The 12,639-nt window shown below is 48.6% G+C and overlaps 1 protein-coding gene across 1 annotated transcript in view; it reads left to right on the forward strand.

The window, feature by feature from the left end:
* Positions 1-2,199: 2,199 nt before the first annotated feature.
* cenpv (centromere protein V) overlaps positions 2,200-12,639 on the forward strand; it is a 45,515-nt gene continuing 35,075 nt past the window's right edge. The window contains exons 1-2 of the mRNA XM_078224587.1: positions 2,200-2,425; positions 7,457-7,555. Coding sequence (XP_078080713.1) covers positions 2,361-2,425; positions 7,457-7,555 — 164 coding nt within the window. The 5' untranslated portion in view covers positions 2,200-2,360. The remainder of the gene's footprint in view (positions 2,426-7,456; positions 7,556-12,639) is intronic.

The following is a 12,639-nucleotide window of genomic DNA, read 5'->3' on the forward strand; positions in this document are numbered from 1 at the left end:
CGGTGAGTCTAACCTCAGTGCTTGGTAAGCTGATGGAGAAGATCCTGAGGGACAAGATTTATGAGCATTTAGAGAGGTTTAGTATGCTCAAGAATACTCAGCATGGCTTTGTCAAAGGCAGATCGTGCCTTATGAGCCTGGTGGAGTTCTTCGAAAATGTAACTAAACGCATTGACGAAGGGAAAGCGGTAGATGTGGTTTATATGGATTTTAGCAAGGCGTTCGATGAGGTCCCCCATGAAAAGTGAGAGGGCATGGGATCCAAGGGGCTGCTGCCCGGTGGATCCAGAACTGGCTTGCCCAAAGGAGGCAGAGAGTGGGTATAGATGGGTCTTTTTCTAAATGGACGTCGGTCACCAGTGGTGTGCCCCAGGGATCTGTTCTGGGACCCTTGCTGTTTGTCATTTTCATAAATGACCTGGATGAGGAAGTGGAGGGATGGGTTGGTAAGTTTGCCGACGACACGAAGGTTGGTGGGGTTGTGGATAGTCTGGAGGGATGTCAGAAGTTACAGAGGGACATAGATAGGATGCAAGACTGGGCGGACAAGTGGCAGATGGACTTCAACCCAGATAAATGCGTAGTGGTCCATTTTGGCAGGTCAAATGGGATGAAGGAGTACAATATAAAGGGAAAGACTCTTCGTACTGTAGAGGGTCAGAAGGACCTTAGGGTCCGGGTCCATAGGACTCTAAAATCGGCCCCGCAGGTGGAGGAGGTGGTTAAGAAGGCGTATGGTGTGCTGGCCTTTATCAATCGAGGGATTGAGTTTAGGAGTCCGGGGATAATGATGCAGCTATATAAGACCCTCGTCAGACCCCACTTGGAGTACTGTGCTCAGTTCTGGTTGCCTCATTACAGGAAGGATGTGGAAAAGATTGAAAGGGTGCCGAGGAGATTTACAAGGATGTTACCTGGATTGAGTGGCATGCCTTATGAGGATAGGCTGAGGGAGCTCGGCCTTTTCTCCTTGGAGAGACGTAGGATGAAAGGAGACCTAATAGAGGTATATAAGATGTTGAGAGGCATAGATCGGGTGGACTCTCAGAGGCTTTTTCCCAGGGTGAAAATGGCTGCTACAAGAGGACACAGGTTCAAGGTGCTGGGGGGTAGGTACAGGGGAAATGTTAGGGGGAAGTTTTTCACACAGAGGGTGGTGGGCGAGTGGAATCGGCTGCCGTCAGTGGTGGTGGAGGCAAACTCAATAGGGTCTTTTAAGAGACTCCTCGATGAGTACACGGGACTTAAGAGCATGGAGGGTTATAGGTAGGCCTAGAAGGTAGGGATATGTTCGGCACAACTTGTGGGGCCGAATGGCCTGTTTTGTGCTGTAGTTTTTCTATGTTTTCATTGACAGGGTTAAGATGTGGGGATGCCGGCGTTGGACTGGGGTAAACACAGTAAGAAGTTTAACAACACCAGGTTAAAGTCCAACAGGTTTATTTGTTAGCTTTTGTGGCTTTTGCTACCAAATAAACCTGTTGGTCTTTAACCTGGTGTTGTTAAACTTCGTCGAGTGTTAAGAATCAGAGGATAGCGATTTACATTGATTGGCAAAAGAAGCAATGGTGATATGAGGAAAATCTTTTTACACAATGAGCCATTAAGATCTGGAAAGCACTGTCTGAGAGTATGGTGGATGCTGTGGGGAAAAGGTGGTTGAGTGGCAGTTGCTAAATTGACCTTTCAGAGAGACAGCAGAGAAATATTGGACTGAATGACCTCCCTGTGCTGTAATTATTCAATGAATCTTGATGGAGTGCTCTGGGGGCAGGTGCAGTGTGTTCTATGTTTTTATATTTGCCCTTTTAAGAAAAACAATTTCAGCTTCTGGAGTTTCACCTACTGATTCCTTGCTGAGTGAACCTCTTGTCCACTCTGGCCAAAGACCTCGATATCCTTCCTTAAATGAAATGTCCAGAACTCCACTCCAACTGAGGCCTAATTAATGTTTCATAAAGCTTTCGCATAACTCCTCACTATCGAACTAAACAGCCCAACTGTTTGCGAGCCCCACCCCAATGCATACCCCCCAGTCTGCTTGCTATCTCCTTTATTTTGGGACCATTTAGTTTATATTCCGTCTCCTGATTCTTGTCAAAAACAATTATTTCACACTTGTCTGTGCTGAGTTCCTCCCACCAGTTTCACCAATCCAACTGCTGCATTTTGATTTGCTGTCTGGAATTTGGACGAAGCGTCTGACCTTTGCTTCCGACAGCAGCGAGTGGTGAACAGAACCCGCAGCGAGTGGTGAACAGAACCCGCAGCGAGTGGTGAACAGAACCCGCAGCGAGGCTGATTGAGACGCCCCTGACTGGGATTCTCAGCACCGCCGAGGCGCTCTGCTCCCAGGGTAAATGGAGTTAGTCACACCGGAGGAACTCACTCAGTCCGCAAGCTCCGAGCTGCCTCGTTCTTCCAGGTGAATCGGGGGGTGTTGGCGGGGATTCTGTGCGCTCATTTTCCAAACCACAATCTCCGGGGAGATTCCGCTTCTCCCTCCCGGTGAATGAGGACGGTTCGCGGCGCCGGGAACACAAAACTCCCCGGCCAGAGGCGGAGAGGCTGGGGAGGGGATACAACACCCCACCCCTCACTGTAACACTCTGATACACCCCACACCCCTCACTGTAACACTCTGATATACCCCACACCCCTCACTGTAACACTCTGATATACCCCACACCCCTCACTGTAACACTCTGATATACCCCACACCCCTCACTGTAACACTCTGATATACCCCACACCCCTCACTGTAACACTCTGATATACCCCACACCCCTCGCTGTAACACTCTGATATACCCCACACCCCTCACTGTAACACTCTGATATACCCCACACCCCTCACTGTAACACTCTGATATACCCCACACCCCTCACTTTAACACTCTGATATACCCCACACCCCTCACTGTAACACTCTGATATACCCCACACCCCTCACTGTAACACTCTGATATATCCCACACCCCTCACTGTAATACTCTGATATACCCCACACCCCTCACTGTAACACTCTGATATACCCCACACCCCTCACTGTAACACTCTGATATACCCCACACCCCTCACTGTAACACTCTGATATACCCCACACCCCTCACTGTAACACTCTGATATACCCCACACCCCTCACTGTAACACTCTGATATACCCCACACCCCTCACTGTAACACTCTGATATACCCCACACCCCTCACTGTAACACTCTGATATACCCCACACCCCTCACTGTAACACTCTGATATACCCCACACCCCTCACTGTAACACTCTGATATACCCCACACCCCTCACTGTAACACTCTGATATACCCCACACCCCTCACTGTAACACTCTGATATACCCCACACCCCTCACTGTAACACTCTGATATACCCCACACCCCTCACTGTAACACTCTGATATACCCCACACCCCTCACTGTAACACTCTGATATACCCCACACCCCTCACTGTAACACTCTGATATACCCCACACCCCTCACTGTAACACTCTGATATACCCCACACCCCTCACTGTAACACTCTGATATACCCCACACCCCTCACTGTAACACTCTGATATACCCCACACCCCTCACTGTAACACTCTGATATACCCCACACCCCTCACTGTAACACTCTGATATACCCCACACCCCTCGCTGTAACACTCTGATATACCCCACACCCCTCACTGTAACACTCTGATATACCCCACACCCCTCACTGTAACACTCTGATATACCCCACCCCCCTCACTGTAACACTCTGATATACCCCACCCCCCTCACTGTAACACTCTGATGTACCCCACACCCCTCACTGTAACACTCTGATATATCCCACACCCCTCACTGTAGCACTCTCATATACCCCACACCCCTCACTGTAACACTCCGATATATCCCACACCCCTCACTGGAACACTCTGATATATCCCACACCCCTCACTGGAACACTCTGATATACCCCACACCCCTCACTGTAACACTCTCTGATATACCCCACACCCCTCACTGTAACACTCTCTGATATACCCCACACCCCTCACTAACACTCTGATATACCCCACACCCCTCACTAACACTCTGATATAGCCCACACCCCTCACTGTAACACTCTAATATACCCCATACCCCTCACTGTAACACTCTGATATACCCCACACCCCTCACTGTAACACTGATATACCCCACACCCCTCACTAACACTCTGATATACCCCACACCCCTCACTAACACTCTGATATACCCCACACCCCTCACTAACACTCTGATATACCCCACACCCCTCACTAACACTCTGATATAGCCCACACCCCTCACTGTAACACTCTAATATACCCCATACCCCTCACTGTAACACTCTGATGTACCCCACACCCCTCACTAACACTCTGATATACCCCACACCCCTCACTAACACTCTGATATACCCCACACCCCTCACTAACACTCTGATATACCCCACACCCCTCACTAACACTCTGATATACCCCACACCCCTCACTAACACTCTGATATACCCCACACCCCTCACTAACACTCTGATATACCTCACACCTCTCACTGTAACACTCTAATATACCCCACACCCCTCACTGTAACACTCTAATATACCCCACACCCCTCACTGTAACACTCTGATATACCCCACACCCCTCACTGTAACACTGATATACCCCACACCCCTCACTGTAACACTGATATACCCCACACCCCTCACTGTAACACTGATATACCCCACACCCCTCACTGTAACACTGATATACCCCACACCCCTCACTGTAACACTCTGATACACCCCACACCCCTCACTGTAACACTCTGATACACACCACACCCCTCACTGTAACACTCTGATACACCCCACACCCCTCACTGTAACACTCTGATACACCCCACACCCCTCACTGTAACACTCTGATACACCCCACACCCCTCACTGTAACACTCTGATACACCCCACACCCCTCACTGTAACACTCTGATACACCCCACACCCCTCACTGTAACACTCTGATATACCCCACACCCCTCACTGTAACACTCTGATATACCCCACACCCCTCACTGTAACACTCTAATATACCCCACACCTCTCACTGTAACACTCTGATATATCCCACACCCCTCACTGTAACACTCTAATATACCCCATACCCCTCACTGTAACACTCTGATATACCCCACACCCCTCACTAACACTCTGATATACCTCACACCTCTCACTGTAACACTCTAATATACCCCACACCCCTCACTGTAACACTCTAATATACCCCACACCCCTCACTGTAACACTCTAATATACCCCACACCCCTCACTGTAACACTGATATACCCCACACCCCTCACTGTAACACTGATATACCCCACACCCCTCACTGTAACACTGATATACCCCACACCCCTCACTGTAACACTGATATACCCCACACCCCTCACTGTAACACTCTGATACACCCCTCACTGTAACACTCTGATACACCCCACACCCCTCACTGTAACACTCTGATACACCCCACACCCCTCACTGTAACACTCTGATACACCCCACACCCCTCACTGTAACACTCTGATACACCCCACACCCCTCACTGTAACACTCTGATACACCCCACACCCCTCACTGTAACACTCTGATACACCCCACACCCCTCACTGTAACACTCTAATATACCCCACACCCCTCACTAACACTCTGATATACCCCACACCCCTCACTAACACTCTGATATACCCCACACCCCTCACTAACACTCTGATATACCCCACACCCCTCACTAACACTCTGATATACCTCACACCTCTCACCGTAACACTCTAATATACCCCACACCCCTCACTGTAACACTGATATACCCCACACCCCTCACTGTAACACTCTAATATACCCCACACCCCTCACTGTAACACTCTAATATACCCCACACCCCTCACTGTAACACTCTGATATACCCCACACCCCTCACTGTAACACTCTGATATACCCCACACCCCTCACTGTAACACTCTGATATACCCCACACCCTCACTGTAACACTGATATACCCCACCCCCCTCACTGTAACACTCTCTGATATACCCCACACCCCTCACTGTAACACTCTGATATACCCCACACCCCTCACTTTAACACTCTGATATACCCCACACCCCTCACTGTAACACTGATATACCCCTCACTGTAACACTGATATACCCCACGCCCCTCACTGTAACACTCTGATATACCCCACACCCCTCACTGTAACACTCTGATATACCCCACACCCTCACTGTAACACTCTAATATACCCCACACCCCTCACTGTAACACTGATATACCCCACACCCCTCACTGTAACACTCTCTGATATACCCCACACCCCTCACTGTAACACTCTGATATACCCCACACCCCTCACTGTAACACTCTGATATACTCCACACCCCTCACTGTAACACTCTGATATACCCCACACCCCTCACTGTAACACTCTCTGATATACCCCACACCCCTCACTGTAACACACTGATATACCCCACACCCCTCACTGTAACACTCTGATATATCCCACACCCCTCACTGTAACACTCTGATATACCCCACACCCCTCACTGTAACACTGATATACCCCACACCCCTCACTGTAACACTCTCTGATATACCCCACACCCCTCACTGTAACACTCTGATATACCCCACACCCCTCACTGTAACACTCTGATATACTCCACACCCCTCACTGAAACACTCTGATATACCCCACACCCCTCACTTTAAGACTCTGATATACCCCACACCCCTCACTGTAACACACTGATATACCCCACACCCCTCACTGTAACACTCTGATATATCCCACACCCCTCACTGTAACACTCTGATATACCCCACACCCCTCACTGTAACACTGATATACCCCACACCCCTCACTGTAACACTCTGATATATACCACACCCCTCACTGTAACACTCTGATATATCCCACACCCCTCACTGTAACACTCTGATACACCCCACACCCCTCACTGTAACACTCTGATATACCCCACACCCCTCACTGTAACACTCTGATACATCCCACACCCCGCACTGTAACACTCTGATGTACCCCACACCCCTCACTCCACCATGATCCTCTCTGTGTGAGTTGCAGTATGAATCATAATAGGCCGATCCTATTGAAGTCATAACCATAGAATGTGCTGGAAATACTCAGCATGTCTGGAAGCTTCTCCAGTGAGAGAATCAGAGCTATCATTTCAGCTCACTGATCTTTGCCAGATTGTGAAATGTTACCATATCTTCCAGAGCTGCTGACTAATTCTCACGTTTTGTGTTTGATTTCAGACTTTTGGCAGTCACGATGTTTAGCTGTCGCTTTGTACTGATTATGTTCCCAGACAGTGAGAGAGAGAGGGCTGGTGTTTCGTAAAGATAAGAATGATTGTAATGTTCTGCTTCTGTATTTACAGTGAGCATCAAGATCTGGTGAAGCATACAGGAGGATGTCACTGTGGGGCTGTCCGCTTTGAGGTGAAGGCCTCAGCAGATTTGAACCTCCTTCACTGCAAGTAGGTGTGAAATAAACTTAGTTTGGTGCAGTGGATGTAATGACAAGTGTGGTAAACATGTCCGGAGCAGCAATAGGAAGGATATGAGCAATAATTACAGAGAGAGCAGAAAGTATTAAATATAGATGCTTCAAGCAGGGCAGAAGTTGGTGCAACATTCTACAACATGGAAACATACATAGAAAATAGAAGCAAGAATAGGCCATTCGGCCCTTTGAGCCTGCTCCACCATTCAATATGATCATGGCTGACCATCAAAATCAATATCCTGACTTGCATTCCCCCATAATCACATGATCCCTTTCGCCCCAAGAGCTGTATCTATGCCAGGGCGACATGGTGGCACAGTGATTAGCACTGCTGCCTCAGCGCCAGGGACCCGGGTTCAATTCCCGGCTTGGGTCACTGTCTGCACGTTCTCCCCGTGTCTGCGTGTGTTTCCTCCGGGTGCTCCGGTTTCCTCCCGCAGTCTGAAAGACGTGCACTGACTAGGTGCATTGGCCATGCTAAATTCTCCCTCCCATCTGTTAGAGGGGGTAAGAAGCAGTCGGTGCAGCGATCCCCTGTGGCCGTTCCTCTGTCTAACAAGTATACCGTTTTGGATACTGTTGGAGGGGGGGGTACTTACCAGGGGTAAGCCTTGGGGTACAGGTCTCTGGCACAGAGTCTGCCCCTGTTGCTCAGAAGGGAAGGGGGGAGAGGAGTAGAGGATTAGTCATTGGGGACCCCATAGTTAAAGGGACGGTTAGGAGATTCTGTGGGAACGAGAGGGACTCGCGGTTGGTGTGTTGCCTCCCAGGTGCCGGGGTCCGTGATGTCTCGGATCGTGTTTTCGGGATCCTTAAGGGGGAGGGGGACCAGCCCCAAGTCGTGGTTCACATCGGCACCAAAGACATAGGTAGGAAAATGGATGGGGATGTAAGGCAGAAATTCAGGGAGTCAGGGTGGAAGCTTAGAGCTAGAACAAACAGAGTTGTTATCTCTGGTTTGTTACCCGTGTCACGTGCTAGTGAGGAGAGGAATAGGGAGAGAGAGCAGTTGAACACGTGGCTACAGGGATGGTGCAGGAGGGAGGGATTCAGATACCTGGATAATTGGGGCTCATTCTGGGGTAGCTGGGACCTCTACAAACGGGATGGTCTGCACCTGAACCAGAGGGGTACCAATATCCTGGGGGGGAAATTTGCCAATGCTGTTTGGGAGGCTTTAAACTAATTCAGCAGGGGGATGGGAACCTGAATTGTAGCTCCAGTGTACAGTAGGTTGAGGGTCGTGAGGTCATGAATAAGGTTTCAAGGTCGCAGGAGTGTACCGGCAGGCAGGAAGGTGGTTTGAAGTGTGTCTACTTCAATGCCAGGAGCATCCGGAATAAGGTGGGTGAGCTTGCAGCATGGGTTGGTACCTGGGATTTCGATGTTGTGGCCATCTCGGAGACATGGATAGAGCAGGGACAGGAATGGTTGTTGCAGGTTCCGGGGTTTAGATGTTTCAGTAAGATCAGGGAAGGTGGTAAAAGAGGGGGAGGTGTGGCATTGTTAGTCAAGGACAGTATTATGGTGGCAGAAAGGATGTTTGATGAGGACTCGTCTACTGAGGTAGTATGGGCTGAGGTTAGAAACAGGAAAGGAGAGGTCACCCTGTTGGGAGTTTTCTATAGGCCTCCGAAAAGTTCCAGAGATGTAGAGGAAAGGATTGCAAAGATGATTCTGGATAGGAGCGAAAGTAACAGGGTAGTTGTTATGGGGGACTTTAACTTTACAAATATTGACTGGAAACGCGATAGTTTGAGTACTTTAGATGGGTCAGTTTTTGTCCAATGTGTGCAGGAGGGTTTCCTGACACAGTATGTAGATAGACCAACAAGAGGCGAGGCCACATTGATTTGGTACTGGGTAATGAACCAGGCCAGGTGTTAGATTTGGAGGTAGGTGAGCACTTTGGTGATAGTGACCACAATTCGGTTACGTTTACTTTAGCAATGGAAAGGGATAGGTATATACGGCAGGGCAAGAGTGATAGCTGGGGGAAAGGAAATTATGATGCAATTAGGTGAGATTTAGGATGCATAGGATGTGGAAGGAAACTGCAGGGGATGGGCACAATTGAAATGTGGAGCTTGTTCAAGGAACAGCTACTACGCGCCCTTGATAGGAATGTACCTGTCAGGCAGGGAGGAAGTGGTCGAGCGCGGGAACCGTGGTTTACTAAAGAAGTTGAATCTTCTTTAGTAAAGTGAATGTGAAGAGGAAGAAGGAGACTTATATAAAGATGAGACGTGAAGGCTCAGTTAGGGCGCTTGAGAGTTACAAGTTAGCCAGGAAGGACCAAAAGAGAGAGCTAAGAAGAGCCAGGAGGGGACATGAGAAGTCTTTGGCAAGTAGGATCAAGGAAAACCCTAAAGCTTTCTATAGGTATGTCAGGAATAAAAGAATGACTAGGGTAAGATTAGGGCCAGTCAAGGACAGTAGTGGGAAGTGGTGCGTGGAGTCCGAAGAGATAGGAGAGGCGCTAAATGAATATTTTCCGTCAGTATTCACACAGGAAAAAGACAATGTTGTCGAGGAGAATACTGAGATACAGGCTATTAGACTACACGGGATTGAGGTTCATAAGGAGAAGGTGTTAGCAATTCTGGAAAGTATGAAAATAGCTCAGTCCCCTGGGCCGGATGGGATTTCTCCTAGGATATTCTGGGAAGCTAGGGAGGAGATTGCAGAGCCTTTGGCTTTGATCTTTATATCGTCATTGTCTACAGGAATAGTGCCAGAGGACTGGAGGATAGCAAATGTTGTCCCCTTGTTCAAGAAGGGGAGTAGAGACAACCCTGGTAATTATAGACCAGTGAGCCTTGTGTTGTGGGCAAAGTTTTGGAAAGGATTATAAGAGATAGAACAAAGAACAAAGAACAGTACAGCACAGGAAACAGGCCCTTCGGCCCTCCAAGCCTGTGCCGCTCCTTGGTCCAACTAGACCATTCGTTTGTATCCCTCCATTCCCAGACTGCTCATGTGACTATCCAGGTTAAGTCTTAAACGATGCCAGCGTGTCTGCCTCCACCACCCTATTTGGCAGCGCATTCCAGGCTCCCACCACTCTGTGTAAAAAAACGTCCCTCTGATATCTGAGTTATACCTCGCCCCTCTCACCTTGAGCCTGTGACCCCTCGTGATCGTCACCTCCGACCTGGGAAAAAGCTTCCCACTGTTCACCCTATCTATACCCTTCATAATTTTGTTCACCTCTATTGGGTCTCCCCTCATTCTCCATCTTTCCAGGGAGAACAACCCCAGTCTACCCAATCTCTCCTCATAGCTAAGACCCTCCATACCAGGCAACATCCTGGTAAACCTTTTCTGCACTCTCTCTAAAGCCTCCACGTCCTTCTGGTAGTGTGGCGACCAGAACTGGACGCAGTACTCCAAATGTGGCCTAACCAGCATTCTATACAGCTGCAATATCAGACTCCAGCTTTTATACTCTATACCCAGTCCTATAAAGGCAAGCATACCATATGTCTTCTTCACCACCTTCTCCACCTGTGCTGCCACCTTCAAGGATTTGTGTTTCTATACTCTTGATGGCTCTGCCATTTATTGTATAACTCCTCCCTACATTAGTTCTTCCAAAATGCATCACTTCGCATTTATCCAGATTAAATTCCATCTGCCATTTCTCTGCCCAATTTTCCAGCCTATCTATATCCTGCTGTATTGTCCGACAATGTTCATCGCTATCCGCAAGTCCAGCCATCTTCGTGTCATCCGCAAACTTGCTGATAACACCAATTACACCTTCTTCCAAATCATTTATGTATATCACAAATAGCAGAGGTCCCAGTACAGAGCCCTGCGGAACACCACTGGTCACAGACCTCCAGCCGGAAAAAGACCCTTCGACTGCTACCCTCTGTCTCCTGTGGCCAAGCCAGTTTTCTACCCATCTAGCCACCTCTCCTTGTATCCCATGAGCCTTAACCTTCTTAACCAACCTGCCATGAGGGACTTTGTCAAATGCCTTACTGAAATCCATATAGACGACATCCACGGCCCTTCCTTCGTCAACCGTTTTTGTCACTTGCTCAAAAAACTCCACCAAATTTGTAAGGCACGACCTCCCTCTTACAAAACCATGCTGTCTGTCACTAATGAGATTGTTCCATTCTAAATGCGCATACGTCCTGTCTCTAAGAATCCTCTCCAATAGGAGAGGATTTATAATCATCTAGAAAGGAATAATTTGATCAGAGATAGTCAACACGGTTTTGTGAAGGGTAGGTCGTGCCTCACAAACCTTATTGAGTTCTTCGAGAAGGTGACCAAAGAGGTGGCTAAGGGTAAAACAGCAGATGTGTATATGGATTTCAGTAAAGCGTTTGATAAGGTTCCTCACGGTAAGCTATTGCAGAAAATACGGAGGCATGGGATTGAGGGTGATTTAGCAGTTTGGATCAGGAATTGGCTAGCTGTAAGAAGACAGAGGGTGGCGGTTGATGGGAAATGTTCATCCTGGAATTCAGTTACGAGTGGTGTACCGCAAGGATCTGTTTTGGGGCCACTGCTTTGTGGATATCTTGGGAGAGTTGAAGGGCAACGGAGTAAATCTTGACAACAAGTCCCCTGCAATCATTTGTCCGAAGTGGTGCAGGACAGAGGGAGAGATTCTCAGCAGGAGTACTGAGGGTGAGTAAAGTGCTGTGATTTATTTATTTAATCCGTTTTTTTCGCGGGCTTTTTTCAAAGGTTTAAACTCTGAGGAAGTGGGAGTAGGCTGCAGGGGATTCTGGGAGATTGTGTTTTTTAGTATAAAAGTCACTCTATACAGCGGGCAGCGTCGGGAGTGGGCTGAGGAGTGAGTGGGAAGCTGAGTGAAAGTTGTAAGGGCTTTGGCTCACAGGGCTTCGGGGGAAAGGGCGAGCAGGGGTGAGTTTAAATTCATTTTTGCTGTTTCTACCTGGTACTGGCAAGGTATCTAGAGGGGATGGGTGTGAAGGCAGTGCAATGTTCCTCTTGCAGTATGTTTGAGGTGAGGGACGACGACAGTGTCCCTGCTGATTACACCTGTGGGAAGTGCACCCATCTGCAGCT

This window comes from Mustelus asterias, chromosome 12 (genome assembly GCF_964213995.1).
Source record: "Mustelus asterias chromosome 12, sMusAst1.hap1.1, whole genome shotgun sequence".
Classification (NCBI taxonomy): Eukaryota; Metazoa; Chordata; class Chondrichthyes; order Carcharhiniformes; family Triakidae; genus Mustelus; species Mustelus asterias.